Here is a 21,717-nt window from a genome sequence, read left to right as displayed (position 1 = left end):
TGGTAAAACCACACAGCTTCCTGGAGATCTGCAGAACCTGGGTTTCTCTAAAAGGTTTTATATTAAGACTTCTGGAAAACCAAGTCAAAGGGAGATGTAGAGCAATAACTAACATAACTGGTTAGTTTGCATTTATGGTATGTTAAGATGCAGTTAAGATATGTTTTACTTGCATTAAATATTACCATTTTATTTGATGCAAGTGATTTCAGCCAACATATCAATGACTGTACCTTCACCAAGCATGAGCATTAGATGATTATATGCAACATCTTTGCATTACTGTGGCAAAATACGAAAATGTGTTTAAAATATGGTCACTTAAACATAAAGGGTAAATAAGTGATCCATGTTTTAATAACTGCTATGGTAGTATTTTTTTAATTACTACAGTAAGGTCATAGAGGGATACTGCACTGTGTTAATAAAATGGTTTAATTATTTCCTATCCTTTTATTGGATTTGTGTTACTAAAAAGGTTATTGCCATAATCAGCATAACCAAGGATGCTTTATAAAAATTCATGCAGTCAAGCAAAGACTACTGTTTGTTGACTTTAAGTTGATCTAAATACAAATGGCCACTGAAGGGGATGGAGTTACTGCCCTTACTCCACATCAGCTGTTACTAGGACTAAAGGAGATGAAAAATTAACAGGTTAGCTAGTGGCCAAGGCCAATTTTCAGCTTCCTAGTTCAGAGTAATGTGGAGCCACATATGCTCCTAGGAGGGTACAGGCATGTTTTCCATGGAAAATGTGTGGAGATTGCCTTAAGGCATCTGACTGTAGCTTTTTTTGCTCCTCAGGGGATGCCCAATTTTTTTTTTTCCCACAAAACCAAATCATCAGTCTGTACCCCCTTTTCCTTTGGTGAAAGCAAAGTCAGATTGTCAAAGAAACACAACAGAAAGTTCTAGCCTCTCTTTTTTCCAGGTTCCATTATTCTAATCTAGCTGATAACTTTTCCATTAATTTCATGGTTATCACATTCTTGAGGTCTGATATCCAAAATAACATCCCATTAATTTCACTGAATTAGCAACATACTTGAGAATACAGATATTTATATTATGATAGTTATTTTAGTGATGCTTCATTTAATAGAAAATTCAAAGTTTATGTTCTTATCCTGAAATCCTAAAAGGTTTACTTTGTATGCCTACATATATTAGCCTTAAGCATATCCTCCTCAGGTAGAAACATCCAGCTTTCCCCAGGTATTCTATATTTATGTTGTTATTAGCAGTTAATCTAATATTCTGAAAAATGAAGTGAAAAATACAGTTTATCATAAATTTAAAACACTCTTCAAAAGATAGCTAAAATTTGAAGCAAAGATTTTATAACAGAAGTGGAAAAAATTATTACAAAATCTAAATTAGTTATTGAGAAATGTATCCACTGTTTATGCCTTTGTGAGGAGCACACTCTTTATCAATCTCTATTTCAGAAGTTATGTATCTGTTAAGTCTGGTTATAATAGTTTTTCTTTTTAGATGCAGAATTTTAACATATTTTATCAGCAAGTGTTTCAGGGTACTATTTACACAGCTTGACAAGTTTAAACAACTGATGAGTGTCTAATGATGCCAAACAGCAACAATCCCTCATTACAGCACAACTGTACTTACCTTACTAGAGGCAGGCAAGATCATGCAAGTAACAACAGTACCACAGAAAAACTAACTGTGATGACACTTGGTGTTCAGAAGAGGTTCTACTGCTCTGAGAGCACTGAAAACTATGATGCATTTATTGACTTAACTGTGGTAACAGGAACAAAAACTATATATAAACTAGATAAAATGGATATTCACCTTCCACTAATGTTTAACACAGTCAATTTTGTGAATGCATTGAGTTTATTTGGTCACATTTAACAGGGGGCACAGTTGCTACTGCACCTCATCTGGGCATGGCACAAGAATGAGAGGATGTATTTTTCACTGGGGGTTTTGGTGAATCATGTTCAAACAATCAGAGCAGCAACTGAAAAGACACCAATCAAAAATATTTTCCAAATGCAAAAGTCTGCTCTTTCCAAAGAAAAAGTCAACTCAAATTTAATTTTCCACTCAACTGAACATAAATCTTGCTTGCAAAGCCATATCAATCCAGAGAAAATCTAGGCAAAATTAAATACAAAACAACCAGACGAAAGCCACTTGTAAAAAAACCAAAAAGTAAAAAAAAAAAAAAAAAATACCCAAAAGCAGCTTTTGAAAAGTTGTCAAATACCACATTGAAAATATGGAAATATAAACATTTTACCTAATGAAGGCAAATGATACCTAGAAACCCGAACAGAAAGCAAATGAAAGCAACACAGACTGACTATGATATATTTCCCCTTTGCACAAAATAACCTATAAAAAGAAGTCAGTTTGGTTAACAAAGTTTATGAAGACAAGAGAAGAAGGAAAGCAGATGCACAATCATTTTACTCACCTTAGTTTGTAATCAGTTTTTTTGGAGGGATATTTTCATTTACCAGAACTGGAAACAACATCAACATTTATAACCTAAGTTGTCTATAAATAATTCATTCAGTTAGTTAGCTTCCAGTCTTAGTCAAGGCATTGCTTCAGGAAACTGACATTTTCTAACTGAAGGGTTTCTTTTGATGAAGTTAAAATTATTTATATTGGAATGGTAAAAAAAAAAAAAAAAAAAGGAAAAAAGAAAGAAAATTATAGTAGTGCATTCAAAGTTTTGGTGGCATCTGATGAAAAAGGTATCATGATTAAAATTTTCAAATACATTAAAGTAGGAAGAGAATTGTCATTTAATTTTGAAAAGCATCTTGAAACTTTTTGTCCAACTGACTATGCTTGCTGTTTAACTTTAGAGAAAGTGAAGAAAGGCTGGGGTTGGAAGGACCTCTGGAGATCATGTAGTCCAACCCCCTGCCAAGGCAGCATCACCTGAGAAGTGACACAGGAACAATCCAGGTGGGTTTGGATTATCTTCACTGGAGACTACAAAACCTCCCTGGGCAGCCTTCTCCAGTGCTCTATCACACTCAAAGCAGAGAAGTTTCTTTCTCATAAGAGATTGAACATTCACTTTTTACTTTATGTTGAATTACTGTGTTTGATTTTTTAAAAAATACTTCTTATCATGTCTTAACTCATTTTATTAAATCTGCTACTAGCAGAATACATTTAATGCCTATTATTAGAGAAATATGGATTTTACATATTCTCTTACAGGAGTAAAGATATTACATAACTAAGACTCTCCTCAATAGAACAATTTTCCTACAGTATTTGTTGCAGCTGGATGTACTACAATTCAACATATTATCAACAGGGATGTTTTTCCCCCCTACAGTGCAAACAATCATCCAAGTCTCAGCTTTAGGTTTCTTTCTTATGCAACAACAGATGTCACCTTATCTTGCACTTAAAAAATTTGGAGGTCGTTGTAGTTTAAGCAGAAATTAAATGGAAGTATTTTGGGATCCTAGACTTTCTCTGTTCTAAAATAGAGTCATGACTGTGGCTATATCAAGTAATTTCAATTTCCAAAGTTCTGGTCTACAAAAATATCCAGTTGTAGCCAATTGAGTAAGTTTAAACAACTGCTTTGTTAGTATGTGCACACACCAGAGCAGACTTACATCAGTTATAGTGTTCAGAGCAGTATCTGCACCAATGCTGAAATCTGAACCCGGTACATTATTGGATACAGTTGCAGGAACCATAACCATTGGAACACAGAATTCGTCATATTTCTCCCGGGCAGCTGACAATTCCAGAAGTCCAAGGTAAGCCTGTTGGGCACAGGCATCAGGTGAAAAATTAGGATGAATAAAGTAAGGGCAGAGTTGGGAGTGATAAAATGAGAAGGGCCACAGGGGGAGCCATTTCTACCACAGCACACTTCAGCAAGTCAGAGCACTAAGGAACCACTAAAATCTAACACAGACAAAAAAGAAAGCATTAGAAACAGGCATACATTTGAAAACAATAAATAGAACAGATATTCTCTTGAAAATTAATAATTTAGACATAAAAAGTTGTTTTTCAACAAAACAAACTAGTTCCCCAATCTTCAGGTAGTTATTCCTGATTTAAAAATCTTAATTCCTGAATTAGGGTCACGGGTAACAGTTTGTACTAAAAAGGAAGATGCATTCTTTATCAAGAAGAAATGAGCACATTCTTCTCTGCTAAGAGTAGGCAAAATACTTCCCTGAATCAAAATTTCAAAATTTGCTTTTTTAAAACAAAGCAAACTTGAAATTCAGGGGGAAAAAAAAACTCCTCTAGATCCATTACAGATTTTGAGATTTTGACATGCAATATGTGAGAAGAGTGGCTTAAATAAGGAACCATAGTGCAGTTTCTACTAAGGGTCAAAAACAGTATGGACTGAAACTTGCACTATAAAAATTACTAATTTATTTTAATATAAAAACCTATCTTATCTCATTTATCCATTTAGCACATCTGGTTAGCAGATCAGTCACTGTTCTGAATGTCAGCTTTCCAGAGAACCACTGTTTGACAACACTTCTGATTCTAAACACTGTCATGTATCACATACAGATAGAGCCAAATGCACCTTACATGAAGATTGGGTAAAAAAATCAATTCAGACTATTAATTTTGTTAGGAATTCTACTCTACTTAGACAAAATTAGATATTTCAGTGTACCTCAAATCCACCAATAACCATAAGGGCGTTAATGTTGTTAGTGCGCATCTGGTCAGCAATCTTCTCCAAATACTTTGCAGGAAGAGTACTAAAAATCATTAAACCAAAAGAAAAATAAAAACAATTTACAGACTCTGAAGCACTAAGATCTCATTACTAAGCTGAAACCACAAAGTGAGCAGGCAACACAATGGTTTTTGGTTTACATATTTATCCATACAAGTAGCTCTTCCACACAAACAATAAGGAATCATGTCAAGTGCAAAGAAACTGCAGGCTGGCAATCTTTTGGAAATATAAGGACCCCAGGAACATTTTAAGTTAAGGTCCCAACTTCCACTCTTCAGAGCTGGTTCAGTACTATAAAGATAGCCAAGCTGGAACACCAGGATTTGAACCAATAACAAACTCAAAAACCCCCAATGTAGAGAAATTGAGGACTTAAAAACACTCTGTGGAAAGAAAAGAGCATGGAATCATACAGTGGTTATAAAAAGCACTACAGTTCATCTTATCAATTGATAAAAATATTGATGTTACCGTTTTGTACCAAGAATTGATCCTCCTTGACCAGTCCAGCCTCCAACATCTCCCCAGGAAATTTCCTTAATCTTTGAATAAAAGTAAAAAAGAAGATTTTTTTTTTAAGTTTTTGTTAAGATTTTGTTAAGATTATCCAATTACTTCTCTCGAGTTGCATCAAACACCAGGTACTATTTCATGAAAAGCTGTTGGAACAAGTTGTTGAGCACTCACATCACTAAAACTAAATGAGGCCCAGAAAGAAAACAGCATCAAGAGTTTAACTCCATTTCTCATTAATTACTACAATTCTTTTCTGTTCTTTCTTCTTCCAGACCAAGATGAACCCTGTTTCATATCTCAATCCTATTTTCACATCCATTTCTACTGAATGTGAAGCATAAAAATCTAAATCTAGGTCTTTGATGCAAGTCTGGGGATCTGTGGCTCCAGACAGGAGTAGAAATCATTAGTCTTGCATTCAGTTTGTCTCCAGTACACCAACCAATGAATAACATTTAAAAACAGGGGAATAGAAGAATCTAACCTACATAAGGAAAAAAAGCTTCCTGCCTCAATAAGCACTATTACAAAAATTTCTTACAGCACAGGAATACATGTGCAACAACTCATACTTCAGAATCAGAGATAATTCTGCTTCTCTGTGAAAAAACTACAACATGCTAAACATTGACCAAAATTCAAAGATAGGATTCATCTGAATTGATTTTGTACCTCTACAGCGTGTGATTAGTAACACTCAGCAGAAATTACTCTACAGACCTGAATTGTTGAGAAATATAGTTGCAATCTAGGTTTTATATCTAAATTTCTGAAATAAAAGCAGAGAAGCAGTTCCCTCAGCAGTTATGACACAACACAGGTTCCAAGCACATGAACAGAGGTGTTGGTGTGGGATGGGGTGCACAGCACTTGGTAATGCACACATGACACTGACCTTCCCTCTAGCAAACCCTTCAAAGCCATCGATGACAGCAAAGATTTTGTGACCTTCAGTCATGCCAACTCTCACTGCAGCCCTCACTGCAGCGTTCATCCCAGCTGCAGGAGCACCAACATTTAAAACTGCCACGTTAAAATTAGTCTGCAAGATAAAAATAGTATTTAGTAAGGACTTCAATTTCTACACCATGGTTAATTTGTACATCATATGCAGCTGCTAAATACTGGAATGCAGGTAAGGAAATTTAAAAGCTCTTGAATATGTTGAAAATTTGAAGCTAACTGGCAGGTGCAGACACATTTCCCCACTTGCAGAATATCAAAAGGACAATTCAAAAGGAAAAACAAAAGAATGCTTGCTCTTAAAATGTATTTACTCATAATTCCATTGGGTTTACAAGTTAAATTATTCAGGTTTTTATATTCTAGCCCAGAACATAATCACAGAATGCTTTGGGCTGGAAGGACCATAAAGATCATCTCATTCCAAACATCCCTAACATGGCCAAGGATACCTTTGACTAGAGCAGGCTGCTCAGAGCTCCACCCAGCCTGGCCACTGTTATTCAGCCAGCTTCATGTCACTAAAGAAGGAATTTTTTTTTTTTTTTTGCAAACACATCAACAATAGCAAAAGGAAAAAAAAAGGAACTGATTCTAGGACCTGATTCTGATCACAGCATTTATGTGTCTATGATCAGTACAATGCTGAGTGGAACAAACAAATTTTAGAATTAAGCTACTGGCCAAGTTTTTCAAGCAGTTGACAATATGTTAGCAAATAGGAACACTCAGCATCTTTCCCAACACCACACATTTTTGGATTATGGAAGTTTTTAAAACATTTCTGAATGACAATTGTAATAATTTGGTCCTGCAGAAGAGGTACAAGTTATTTAGCTTTATTCTGGAAGATGAGAACAAAAAACCCCCCAAAAATAGAACTGTTGCTAAATAACAATCATAGAAACTCATCTGATTAAGCAACAAAACAAGCAAACAAAAGCCAACAATAAATCCCAAACCAACAACAACACCCCAAAAAACCACAATAAAAGAGACACAAACCGGAGTATATATAGGCGGATTTTTTGGGATTTTTTTTGGCTCCAGTACAATAAAATGATTGTAGAAAAATGCAATGTAATCACGAACAGCAAAATACGATACGTGCAGAAGTACTGCTGAAGCAGAGCATTCAGCTGGCTGACCTGATCTGATCAGCTTAGCTCTTTCCTCAATTCCTGTGACATGCACATTTCATCTACTTTTTAATTCCTATTCAACCTCTTTTACTGAAGGCACACAGATTTTGTCAGTATGGTCAAATCCCAGCAGTTAGTAATTGCACGTGGCCTACATTTCCTTCTAATGCCATTTATCACAGAAGGTATGACAAAAATATTTTAAAAGAAATACAAAAGCCCAGTGCTAACAGTCCTGGATTTGGTTGCTGTATTAAAAAAAAAATCAAAAACACCACCCAAAGAGCTGATCTGTCAAAGAAAATGTTAAATATCCACATAAAAAATCCTGAATTCCTTGATATCTTGAAGGTCACTCTTAGGTCCTTACTGTATTATCAATGCAATTTTGCTCACTAATAATATTAAGAAGTTATCACCAGTAATCATTACTCAAATTTTTTTATCTGGGAAAAAGATTTCTAGAAAGTGTAACAGCAACATCACCATGGAAATAAGGTAACAAATGGTCACAAACCACAATTAAAAGAGGAATTAACAAGTGAGACTACTTAGTCACCAACTATGATCAAACACAAAACTAGTCAGTAAACTTCTAACAAAAACAAAAAACATCCTGTCTAAGAGTTGTTTCGTGTTTTTTTTTGTTTTCACAAAATTTCACGTCTGCTTCCTAAATAAATTCAATTTCCTCTTATACAAATCTTAGAAACTACAAAGAAACTAAATGTCTATTATGCACAGTGACTTATTATTTCAGAAAAAGGTGATGCATCTGTCCTCAGTATTGCTTCCCATGAATTCCTGGATTTGCCCTTGCTCTTGAGTGGTTTTACCCTTCAAAAGGAAGGCTTAGAATTCTTTCAGCAAAGAACCTTCCTTAATCTCAAGATTTTCAGAGTCTTTATCCTGATCTTAAACATCACCCTTCCTTCTCTCTGTGGTAAGAAACAGAGGGCAAAACAGTAACTATCAGGACCAGACATTATAACAATTGGGACCAGATGTACATCCAAGACAGAAAGAAACTGTCTCCAGCAGTTTTCTAGTTACAATGGCATTTCACTTTAAAAAATGTTAATTATAAACTAGTGTAGACTAGACTAAACTAGTGTGCTTCAAGCATCTTTATAATATTTAATTTATAAACTATGCTATAACAGAAGTTTGAAGGCAGTTATTAATAGAGCCCAAAAGCAGCCATGCACTGCACATTTAGCAAACCCCCTTACCTTTGGAAGCTCAGCATCTGGCCTTTTGTGCGACAGTAATTTGTATGTGTTAAGGTTGTTTTCAAAGCTCCTAAACAAATGAGTAAGATAAGCAAATAAAATAGTAAAATTTTAAACTCATAGTTATTTTAAAGGAACATTTGAATTTTTCAGAAAGTTTAAAAAACTGGCATGAAATATTAACACTATTGCTATTGCAAACGCAAAACATGGCAAATACTGGAAATGAGAGAACAACGAAAAATATTAAATTCTTTAAGATACGAGGCAGAAAACATAAAACAAAAATGCAGCTAAAAAATTAGTTTTACTATCAAATGACCTGAAATAGAAACCACTCTCTTGACTAAAGAATACCTCCTCCAACATTACTGTTGGAAAACTACCAACTCCTTACAAACAAGCTCACAGGACTGGCCCCAAATTCATGAATAAACAAACTTATGGCTGTTACCAGTCAGGTCATAGAACATTGAAGCTCTTTGCTTTGTGGCCAGTTACTCTAGGAACAGTCACTAGTCTGACACAGCAGTGAATTACAGTTTGCTTTTTCTGCATGCTTTGGTGCAGGTAAGAATTTCAATTATTCTGTTTAGGCAACTCTTCTGTCTCCTCTCATTCTCAAAAGCATAAAACCATACAGTTAGTAAAATATTTAAAATAAAATGTCACCTGCCAGCTAACAGCAAAGCAACAGCACTTTTCTACAGCAAATAAACTGATATAAGCTATTGGCCATACCTTCCACGAAGCCTCACAGCCTCAAGAAATCTTCCCTCATCCATGGCTTTCTGGACTGCTTGAGTCTTGAAAAAACAAGTTGATTACTCAGTATGTTTAAAAACACAGGAGTGGATTACTTAATATATTCCACATATTAATGGAAAAAATAAATACTGAAAATTCCTCAATTTATGAGCTACCTCATCTCACATCATAATTTACAGGGAGGAGAAGAAGAAAGTAGAAACAAATACCTAAAGTCTTCATGGGACAAAATAACCAACATATGTATTGTGCATTTTCTTTTTACCGTTTAAACTGAGCAGTTTTAATGCATAAACTTAACTTGTGTATGACATGCAAATGGATGCAAGCATCTGAAAAAATTGTTGTAACAATAAAAAAAGAAGATCTGAGACGAAATTTTAGAACAAATTAAGAAGATACGTATTTCTTAATCCTTAATAGTTTGCAAACAAATAGCAACACACAGAGAACATACATGAACTTCATTATTCATTCCCAAATATGGAAAAGTGATGTACACATTCCATCAATGTCCTAATGAGAACAGGCAATAATTGTACATAGTAGTCTGCTGTAGTAAATAAATAACATAAACTGGCTTTTTGCCAGAACCTCACCATCTGCACACACTCCATCAGAGGCAGACGGACAGCCTGGTTTCCAGACAGGGACACAACACAGGCAGGGGTATCTGGAGTAGCTTCTAAAAGGGCAAGCACAGCTTCCACACCCATACGACTGGCCTGCAAGAGAATCAGTGAGTGTTCAAGCAAGCACTGAAATGCACAAGGCTTCCAATCACAGAAATGGTCGTGATTTCTCTCTAACTCAAGCTGACCCACATCACTCCTTGGTAAGGTGAAAAAGTTGTGGGCTGTTTATACCCATAAGTATGGACAATTAAGCTTCACATTTTGATCCTAAACATAGAGTCCTCCACACAAAGTGCTTCACTACTCTGAATTTGAACTATTCAGACAGTTAATGTGAGATAACAGTTCGATCTGTCAAGTTAATCAGGCAGAGAACCATCCCACCCCCCCAAAAAAAAAATAATCAAAATGCAGTTGTCCTTTGTGGTGCCACAAGCAGTTATTTTGGGAATACTCACAAGAATTCTGTCAAAAGCTGAAGGGGTTCCACCTCTTTGCACATGACCCAGGATGGTCACTCGGGTGTCAAAACCAAGCCGCTGAACCACAAGCTGCACAGAATTTCAAAACACGGTGGGTTTATCACTATCATTATTTTATATATATGCTAGCATCATGTACACTTAACACTACTTAGTGCTACATGTTACTTCATAAAACTGTAATTCTAAATGAAGTCAAAGGTTTCTCCAAAACTGAAAGCTATGGAAAACAGAACTTCATAATCAAAGGACAGATAAACCCCAAGTAAAGCCAAAGCATTATAGCTCCTTTCTATCAATGACTGTTTCTCAATTAGTTTTCATAATGACCCATTAAAAACAAAATGGAAAAACTCAGCTTAAAAGTTTTCTTAATTTTAGACACCAATAAAATTTTTATCAAATCAACCATCTGGATAAGACTTTGTCCAAAGTACACTGTATTACTCACAGACCAGTGTTAGACAGACCAGTATTAAAAATTTTGTAAGGCATACAAAGTAAAATAGGATTATAAATACAAATTTGAGCTGATTTCAAACTATTAATTAAGACACCCGTGAAGCAAATGCTTTTGGCTGTGTTGTATTGCAAGGAGATACAGTTCTAATTAATTGCACTGAAAACATTGCCTTTTGACTATGGAATTTTAGGTAATAAAGCACAAGCATAAAATACAACTGTGTGATAAGCTACCTTACAGAAACAGATTTACTCTACAGAAATGTTACTGTTAACAATAAGTCCCATCTTATGAACCAAAATCTTGTATTATAGGGATGTTGACACTTACATCCTTAACTTTCTCTGATGTTATAGGTTTGTTGTGACAATCAATAGCTCCTTCAGCTACAATAATAATATTCAGCCTTTTCTTTCGTGCACGGTTCTGTAATAAAAATAAAAGTACATTTGTGCAGATAAAAAAACAAGAGGAATTTACAGCATAATTTTATAATCAAATGCTCTACATTAAGCTGCTAGGATTGAGGAAATATTTCTTTTATTTGATCACTCATATGTGACATATTCTCACACCTTTTATTTTCATACATGACGATGTAAAAATCAAATTACAGAGGAAATGTACACATGTTGCTTATATAGGTATAAATTCATGCAATTCCTAGAGTGGGTCATATCACAGAGTGCAAGAAAAGAAATGTTCAAGATCACAGAGAAAATGTGACCCTAAAACCAAAGACTTGCTTAAAGTCCTGATCCCACTTTTTAATCATTGCTTTCAAATAAACATCTGCAAAGACATCAGGAAATTTCAAACATATTAACAAATTACCTCTGAAAGCTTAACACACATTGTATCTTCCCAGCCTTCTTCTGGTGGGTATTCAGGAATAAACACCCAATCTGCACCACAGGCTAAGGCACTAACCAGAGCTAGATACCTAATAAATAGAACAAATTATTGTTAACTTTTATGGTCCAGATTTCTTTCATAATTGTACCTGAACAAGACACAAAATGCTGGAGACAATACCTACCCACAGTGTCGCCCCATAACCTCCAGAACAAACGTCCTCTGATGGCTGTAAAAATAAAAAACAAATCAACTGTACCTAGTATCATGAAACAGCTTGTGTTTACCATGGTTACTAAACTCAGAATTCCTTAGCAAAACAGGAAAAACATTAAGAAAACAAAATTATTGCCACATTAAACAATATATTTAAAATTAAATATCTCCCAATGTGTAATTAATTTTCACTACTTTCTTGCAAAACATGTATGGGCAGCTATGAGAGAAGATGTGAACCTTTACTGGAAATGTAAATGATGCAGCCACATAGTTAAGAACTGTAATGATATAGCAATATTTAAAAAAAAATCATTTAATTGCTTAATTCTTACTGAAATAAAACTTATATAAGACATGCTATTTTTGTATTATTCACAATGTGTCTGGATCTTCTCTAACAGAATATGTCTGAAAAACACTAAAATTATTAAAAACAAAGTCTGCCCCTAAGGCTGATGCAGTCTCTATGTTCACATACTTGAAGTGCTGCCATGACAGAAATGACGAAAAAGCAGTTACTAAGAAAAAAAGAGACCAGACACTTGAACTATGCTGTCAAAAAGAACTTTTATTTCCCCACCTACCTAAATCTATTTAAAATGAACTTAAACAAAACCATAAACATCTGTGTATTTGTTATCAGCCTCTGTAATATGCTCAATTTACCTCTGAGCAGTGGTCATGATGGCATCCACAACTTCAATTATTCTGTGCAGAGCTGAGTCAGTACCAATGGTCATATCAGTGCCACAGAAGTCATTGTCTATGGATCCAACCATGCCCACAATGTTAAGGTAAGCATACTTCTTAACAGCCTCTGCATCAATCTTTCCTGTAAAGAAGTATTCAGAGAAAAAACTGTAAGATTATTTAAAAAAATATAGATGTATTGCTTGGGCTCTCTACTTTTATAAATTAAACATATCCAAACATTAAATTATGTTTAGATATTTTAGGTAACGAGGTTAGTCAAAAACTACAAACAAAAGCCAATCAAACATCCAAACAAAAGAATCCTGCACAGAACTCCTTTCAGTAAGGAAGGAAATAAGAGCTTTTCAGTCCATCTTAAAAGGTCAAATAATTATCAAGCTTTGTAACCAACCTTAAAATTGAGGACTTCAAATTAAAACAACATCATTCATATTGTAGTCTCAGTGTATAACGTGCTATGAAGAAGCAAAAGGATGCAAACTGGGTGTAATTATGGGCATATGGAAAGTTAGAAACCAGCATCCAAATTTGAAGACTTCTGTTTTGCAACGCTGAAAGGCTCTGATTTCATGATTAATAAGCAAACAGAACAGAAAAGCTCCTATTCTACATCTTTGCAGAGGCTCCCAAGACAGCAATGAAAATGCTGCATCATCCAAGAGGTCTAAATGATCTCAAGGATGAAATACCTTAGCTGCTTAAGCACTTAAGACTACCATAGTATATGTGGATGGGATGATTATAAATATAATGTCAAATTTTTAATATGAGATTGAAGAACTATGTATCAGTGTGTTTAATGTCTATATTACAGAAAAAACAGCGGAAACCATAATGAAAAATATAACTAATGTCCATGAAGATAAATATAACATTGTGACAAAGAATCAAAATGTTTTCTATTAATGTATACCATGCATTACAAACCACTTCTAGAGTTCCAAATGTGACTCAATATCTGGCTGACATATTCTACTTAGGTTTCTAAAAAGCCATTGACAAAGTCTTTTGCCAAAGGATTTTGAGGAAACTAAGCAGTCACTGTATAAGACAGAAGGCTTTTCATAGAGTAAATAATGTGAAACAGAGGATAAAAAATACGAGGCAGAGGGCAGTGGTAAACAGAAATGCTTGTGTCTTAGGAAGGTAACCAATGGAGTTCTACAGAGATCTGCACTGTCCAACACACTCAGCAATAACCTAGAAAAGGGAATGAGCAGCAAAGTGCCAAAGTCTACTGATCAAACGGAATTATTTGAGATCTAAACATATGGAGTGTCTGAGAAGAAATGAAGAAGACTAGCAAGACACAGTGAGCAGTAAAGTATCAGATGGAATTCATAGCAGATAAATGCAAACTAAGACACATGAAAAAAATGCACCCTGACATCACAAACAAAATAACACAATTTCCAGCATAATATAATAATGCTGTTTTCATTAATAAATCAGCTTCAATGCTCAATAGCAGTAAAAAAAAATCAAAATATTAGAAAATATTAGAAAAAGAATAGAGAACAAAACAAAGATCATTATACTACTGTGTAGATCCATGGTTTGCCCTCATCTTGAATACTGGGTGCAGTTGTGGTCCTCCCCACCTCAAAACAGGGTAGAACTGGAAAAGGTTCAGAGAAGGGCAACAAAGATGATCAAAGATACAGAACTTACATATAAGGAACAACTAAGCAAACTAGGACTCTTCCATCTAGAAAAAGAGATGATGAAGGGAAAATAAGACAGCTATAAAATCTCAAGTGGCATGCAGAGAGGAAGCAGGATTCATGATTCATGGTTTATTCTAACACAGAAACCACGGACATCAAATGGTCTAGAAGCCAGCAGGACCAAAATATACAGAAGAGGATTCTTCACAATCTTCATTATTCAGTGGAGCTGCAGAAATCCTTGCTACACAATGTTTTCAGCAAAACTCTGTATGCTTTCAAGTATACTGTATACATTCATGGAAGAGAAATTCATTAAGGACTGCTAACAGCATCTGGTTCAGGAAGCCCCGAAGACAGAAATGGATGGAACCTATCAGAGTATTTATGTATTATGAGTAACAAACAGCATCAACACAGCATTATTTTATACTTTACTCTTCCCTGTACATTCTCCTGGATGCTATCAAAGACAACTACTGGGCTGGCTGTGCTTCCATCAACAGCCATGTAATGTTCTGATCTATAACAAATAGTGACACACAGGCAGGAAAGCATCACAATTTAATAACGTACAAATGTGTAGCTTGTTGTAGGAAAGGAATTACCACCTCAGACAGGATATGAGGGCATAGAGCTTTTCAAGCAAAAGGTAAGAAGTTCAGATCCTAAGAATTATTCATAATAGAGGAGAAAAGCCACACAGACTGTTGCCCAGTAAACTCTTTGGACCTTTACGATTCGCATGAGCAGATGTACAGAAACCAAAAGCTGTTATTTTACGGAGAACCACGCGATTTCCTAGAATGAAGGCACTTGATTTTCTTTTCTAGAGACACGCTCGGGCAGAGCCTGCACTCGGGGTGCACCCTTCCCTGCAGACGGGCAGGCCAGGGGCGGGGGCGCGCTCACCTTTCTGCGCCAGCTCCTCCAGCAGCCCGCTCCACTCCTCGCGGAAGAGGTTGGCGCCGGTGAGGCTGCCGTCGCCGCCGATCACGCACAGGTTGGTGATGCCTCTCTGCACCAGGTTGAGGGCGGCCTGCAGGCGGCCCTCGCGCGTGCGGAAGGGCTTGCAGCGCGCGCTGCCGATCACCGTGCCGCCCTGGCAGGGAGCAGCACCCCAGTTAGCGGGCTGGAATGTCACCGTGCACTTCCAAAATGGATTCATGGCAAATTCGCTAACGTGACCTCTGTCTTTTAATTTTATAATGCGGTACAATAACGATAAACGAATATTATCAAACCTGTGGGAATGCATGTTCAAGAGCAGATACCCGCACAAGGGAAAACAAAAAGAAAACCACTCAAAAGTGACTGATAAAGAGCAACATTGGAAGGAAAATGTTAAAACTACATGGGATTAATTTTAGCATTACTACAATAAACAAGTTGCCATTATATTTAATGGCAAAAGTGATATACAAACTAGTTAAGTATTTAGATTAATTTGCCTCAGTGTGGTATTCTTCACTTTAATATCACAAGATACATAAACAATAGAAGAAAACATGTATCCCTGAAATTCAAAGTTAGCATTGTCATTCCACGGAATAATGGAAACAACTGTCTTTAACTCCTTATAGATCAGTCTAATGCTACATCTTCTGTTTTATTAGATTATCTGCATTTATTAATATGAATCTAAAAGCTTATTTTGGAAATTTTTTTAAAAATAACTGAACTGCCCTATCACTGAAAACTGTTGGGTGTCGTGCTAGTCACACATTATTTACATGTCTTCTGTGTTTATGTTTTTCAGTCACTCAAGAAGTTTAATTTTTGCCTTATTGACTGTCACAGTAAAAATCAGTATGAATTAAGACCAAAAAAAATTTTTTTCCCTGCAAACAAATCTGGAGATGATTACATCATTTTTGCATAAACATTCCCTTCGCTTTAACTTGTAGCACATCTGTCACATCCATCTAATTTTGAACTTCAAATCTGCAGTGGTTGTACTGGCACAATTTACTCTATCAATAGATGTTTCAGCTCTCAGACCAGTTTGTCATCTGTGTTGCATAGCTGCTACTGGAAAAAAAAAGAAAGCGGAACAGAATTCAGCTGAAAAAAAGGTAAATGTGCACACACAGAGATGTTAAAAAAAATCAGGACTGAAAAACATCTCTAAAACTAGGTATTTTCATGCTTAGGAAAAACAGCTGTAAGAGGAAAGGAAATTGCACTTGAAATAAAGTGCTATCTGTTCTGCATAAACAGAAATATAGAATGGGCTGAAAAAGCTTTGTCATCAATACAACTAAACACATTCTGTGAGATACATGCTGAGGTTCATTGTTGGTCTGTTGAATTACCAGCAATAAAGCTCAGAAAGATGTTTTTTCTTTTACACTGCACACGTATAGGAGCCTACATCCTGCTCCTGTCTATGCTCTTGGGTGGCTTGGCCAAGAGAACCCAATTTTCTCGTCATCATAAGATGCATCTGGATGATGCTCTTAGCCATATTGCCTAGTTTTACGATCCTTATGGGTCTCTGTCAACTTGATATGATTTTACAAGATAGACACGGGGGAAATAAAGAATAAAAGAAAAACAACCAAACACAGAGGACAAAATATCTTACAGTACTCCAGGCCATTGGTTTAAAAAAAAAAAAAAAAAATTTCCTCTTCTAACTGCTTTATGTTCATTAACTTTACAAAAAAACTCCAAAGAAACCCACGCTTCACCTGGAGGTAGTTTTCAGAAAGCTTGGCAAGCAGTAAGGCCTCTTCGCCAAACATAGCACCTGCTCTGGAAGAGGCAACAACATTACCATGCTGAGCAAAAGCTGAGGAGATCCAAATGGCCACACTGCAGAATGTTGTAATGAAAATGTACAAAGTCATTGCAGTATGTGAGCTCTGCAGAGCTGCACTGTAATTACATCCGTTACTATAATTCCAAATCCACTTACACAGAAAGACAACAGGGTTTCGTAAGAAAAGATGTGCCTTACAAAACACAGCTGTTTCATGTTTTGGCCCTATAATGTCTTTTTTATTAAATATAGACTTGTTAATATGGCTTTAGGAGGCTAATGACATGTGATGTTGCAAATCTAGAACAAAGGTTTTCAAGATTTTTTTCTGGGCTCCAAATTCAAGACCACACCAAGATCTTTAGCAAGTGTCAGCCATCCACACTGCAGAAATCAGGCTCTGCTGAAGTGGCACATGCTGGTCACTCAGTCATCCCACAGTTCAAATACATAATTAAAACAGTTGCCTGGATCTAGAATTTTGGTTGTTTTGTTCGTATAAAGAGGTTTTGGGTCCCATTCTCACCCCTCTAGCACTTACCACTTGCAGGATACTTGAAACACTTTCCCATGAAACTTCTACAATATTATCACCTCCATCAACCATTCCCTGGTAACCCTGTAAAAAGGAAAGTATTTAATAAGTCTGATTTTAAAAACTGCATCAAATTTCCACTACAGTAATAGTCACTTTGTGTATTTTAATATAATTAAAAACAGTGAATAAAAAACAATATTCAAGCAGGTATCACTGTTTCTTTTAAGGGGGGAAAAAGCAAAGCAAACCCTCTTCCTAAAGGATCAGTTCCAAAAACAGCTTCAAGATAAGGTAATACTTTATTCAGATTACACAGCTATTAAACTAGAATGGTAATGGTGCTCCTTCTTTAAGAATAAATATTCAAGATTAAAAAAAAAAAAAACCTACTAAGAACTTTGAAATGCATGATAAAATATGTCCTTTAAAAACATAACCTCAGCCTGAGGCCATGAACTTAGGAAGTCTTTGCAATACATTTCTCCCCCCAGTCCTAATAATAAGCAAAACATGATAAAGAGCAATAAATCAAATTTTTTCATGAAAGAACGAGAAATCAGGTAACACAACCTTTTAATCTTTTTTTTGGTTTTTTTTGGTTTTTTTTTTTGAGGCAGTCACACAAGAAATAAAAGACATATATTAGGAAAAAATACAGTTTTTAGTTATGCATTTAAGAAATTCCTAATACCTTAACTTAAATGGTCTTCTAACTATTGCATGCTGTAATATGAGAAGAGTTACACTTACCTGAAAGAAGGAAAACTATCCTGCAAGCAGTTAAAGGGTTTTGCCTGGCTTTGCTTTATTACCTCTCTACAAAAATACTATCAGAATGGCAATTAAAGATTCTTTTCCATTAGGTGAAACATTGATTTAAATAAATAAATAAATAAATAAATAAAACAAAAAAAAAGAAAAAAGAAAAATCAGTCAAGTCTTAAGTCTAGAAAATCCTAACTGACAGTCGCTAGAACAAAACTGGAATTGTCATTGAACTTTTTTGACATTTATTTAAATCCACAGAAAAAAATCATGTTAAAAAACAAACAAAAAAACTACTAAAGAAAAATAACCATGACAATGTTTATGCCTCCATTTTTAGACTATGTGGACATATTTCTCACACCAAGGAACAACCAAGTTCACATTTTTTCTCTATGCAATTTTTTCAATAATAAGTCAGGAACTAGAAAAAGAAGGGAGTTCAGAAAACAGCAAACCTGACATTATAACCTGGAAAAATTCAATTCAGCAAGATTCAGTTCTGCAAGAGTATATGCAGAATTTACTCAATGAGCAGTAACTTGGAAACATATTAAGCCTAAAGTGGCTTACTATTCATATAATATATTTGGTTTTTTATGTCAAACTTTGAGTCCTTACCAACACAAGAAATAAGAATGTAAAGATAACCTGGACACAACAAAAGTACAAATTACTCAATTAGGCATTTTAGGATTCCAGTATAGATTCCAAGGGGAAAGCATGAAAGTTTCTACTCAGTGAGACTTGACTGATTAATTTAGAGTTAATATAATCAAGCAATAGCAAAAATCATCCAGATGGAAAACTACTTATGTCTCTAATTTCTGCATCCAACAGACCTTTTGAATATTTTGTACACTCTCCAGACAACTTTGACATGTATCTAATGCACACACATAGAATGGTGTGGGTTGAATGGGACCTTAAAAGATCATCAACTTTCAGCAGTGACATCTCCCACGAGACCAGGTTGCTCAATGCCCCATCCAACCTGTCCTGGAACACTGCCAGGGCTGGGACATTCACATCTCTGGAAACCTGTTCCAGTGACTCAGCACTCTCACAGTAAAGAATATCCTCCATATATCTAACCTGCACTGCCACTCTTTCATTTTGACTCCATTACTCCTTGTCCCATCACTACAGCTCCCAGTGAGTATCTTCCCAGTTCCCTTGTGGGCCCCTAAATATATGACACACTATTTGTATGCTAATATATACACACAATGACTTAGAGAACTAAATTATCATTTAGACAATTTGTTTACATTTAGAACAAAGTGGAAAAGGAATAATGCTTAATCTACATATCAACTTAAAAAATTTTCTCCCTCAGATAAAGTACAAAGATCATCAGAAAGAAGCATTACAGTGGATACAACTAAGCTTGATGATGGCTAATAAATTATTAAGTTCATTCATCACCAGAGCTTTGCTGGTTTGCTTTTTTTAAAACATAGAATTCTATGTGCCTTATATCATTCAGTAACAGAATGCCAGTTTTTCCTAAAAGTATTTCTGTTGACAACTACAATAACCCAAGAGATCCACTGGCAATAAGTCCTGGAAGTGTAGTGTAATGTTGCACCTTAATTCAGTTTCTAGCACTGACTCAGGCAAGCTGCAATGAGAGTTGACAAAAATATATACAGACAAAAAAATATGTATCTGTGCCCAAGTCATTCATCTTCCATTTTAACTTGAGAGGGAAAACAAAAGTGCATCCAAAACAGTATTACATATAGGAAATATATACATAAATAAGACTGATGGAATAAAATTCCCAATTTTCAGCTTAACAAATCTAAAACACAGAAAAAAGCAAAGAGATAAAATAGTAGATTGAACTGTCTGTAAAACAAACACCTCACAGCTAGGCTGAGGATGAGCTATGACCCATTCCGGCACCATGTTTCTTTGAAGTAGAAAGAATTTGGGCATTTTGGTCAGGAGTCCATATCTGTGCAGAAAGTGAGAATTGGGGATGTATCAGCAATTCCTCCCACTACAAAGTAAGGGCAGGGAACTTTTGGAATCATGATCTGTTTGAACTGTTATATTAACTTTTCCTAATTCAGTTGTCTGCCAAGTCTGTGGATGCTACTTCTGAATAAGGTAGATAGAATTGTCACATTGTTTTCCACACCACTAAAAGATACAAACTATAAAATTGTAGCAGCTTTCTAGAAAAGCTATTGGGGAAAGAATTAATTGCTAATTACAACTGAAGTATTAATGATGAAGATTTCCATTTATTGTTTTGGTTGTGTAAACACTGATGAGGACTGGACAATGTATGTTTGAAGGTTCACCACAGTTCCAGTTGTATGGCTATGGAAAATCACTGAATGTAACTACAGACCTTAATATGAGGGTGGGAATCTATCAATTTACATTAAAAAAGTAAATTCTTACTTAGATCCTAAAAATACAGGAGCTTGTCTACTGAGATACTAAAACTGTGGGGCAATAATGGAAAAGAATAACTGTCAAAAATACAGCAAGCACAGTTTGTGAAGATCAGCTCCATTTTATGCTTAGTCCTTCATGTACCCAAAACTTAAATATTCAACAAACAAGAGGAAACCTCAGAGGGTCCAATGCTCACAGGATATATTCACAGACACTGCAACTCCAGGAGAATGTGGCAGGAGCAAACACAGCTTCCAGCCTGAACTCTGAAGACAAAAACTTTTGAAAAAGAACAAGCCCTCTTCTGATATGTTACATGTTGACATTTGGGGCTTTAACAGTTATGTGAGTTTACTTACTGAGTGAGAATTCTCAGCCATTGCTCAACAACACAAAATGGGATTCTCACTGAGTGCATAAACCACCCCAGAAAAACATGAAGTTTTGCTCACAGTAATCCATGACTGCTGTACCACTGCATTCCCCATGCTGGCTTCTTGAGAAAAAGACTCTTAACCAAGGTGAAGAATCTAAAAGCTCCATAGCTTAGTAGCAAGAGCACACATCTATGTGCTTCAATCCTGGGAAAAAGGCAGGTTATCTGTACAAATATTTAAGACCTCAAGTTCCTGAAATGAGTTGCCATAAATTACAGGCATCGTTTTTTCTTCCTATTCTCAATTAAAAAGGAAAAACAAGACAAAACAAAAATCAAACAGACTTTTATAGCTTCTGATTAAAGAAAAAAAAATTAAATTCACCCCCTAGACAGCCTGATACTCTACAGGTACTTCCAGCTCCTAGATTTTCATATGACTAAAATTTTTGGGAATTCATGCATATTAAA

At 35.5% G+C, this 21,717-nt stretch overlaps 1 protein-coding gene across 6 annotated transcripts in view; it reads right to left on the bottom strand.

Annotated features, from left to right (window-relative positions):
- PFKP (phosphofructokinase, platelet) overlaps positions 1–21,717 on the bottom strand; it is a 42,160-nt gene that overhangs the window by 9,518 nt on the left and 10,925 nt on the right. For 4 of the 6 annotated variants that reach the window (XM_079301750.1, XM_079301753.1, XM_079301749.1 and 1 more), the window contains exons 3-16: positions 17,694–17,771; positions 15,301–15,490; positions 12,674–12,839; positions 11,973–12,017; positions 11,768–11,876; positions 11,264–11,359; positions 10,447–10,539; positions 9,953–10,078; positions 9,327–9,391; positions 8,586–8,655; positions 6,144–6,290; positions 5,204–5,274; positions 4,664–4,751; positions 3,624–3,776 (exon numbers count right to left, since the gene is read on the bottom strand). In XM_079301750.1, coding sequence (XP_079157876.1) covers positions 3,624–3,776; positions 4,664–4,751; positions 5,204–5,274; positions 6,144–6,290; positions 8,586–8,655; positions 9,327–9,391; positions 9,953–10,078; positions 10,447–10,539; positions 11,264–11,359; positions 11,768–11,876; positions 11,973–12,017; positions 12,674–12,839; positions 15,301–15,490; positions 17,694–17,771 — 1,497 coding nt within the window. The remainder of the gene's footprint in view (positions 1–3,623; positions 3,777–4,663; positions 4,752–5,203; positions 5,275–6,143; positions 6,291–8,585; positions 8,656–9,326; positions 9,392–9,952; positions 10,079–10,446; positions 10,540–11,263; positions 11,360–11,767; positions 11,877–11,972; positions 12,018–12,673; positions 12,840–15,300; positions 15,491–17,693; positions 17,772–21,717) is intronic. The other 2 variants (XM_079301754.1, XM_079301752.1) reach the window with 1 other exon arrangement.

Source organism: Erithacus rubecula (genome assembly GCF_903797595.1).
Source record: "Erithacus rubecula genome assembly, chromosome: 3".
Classification (NCBI taxonomy): Eukaryota; Metazoa; Chordata; class Aves; order Passeriformes; family Muscicapidae; genus Erithacus; species Erithacus rubecula.
This window is presented reverse-complemented; position numbering and strand designations above follow the sequence as displayed.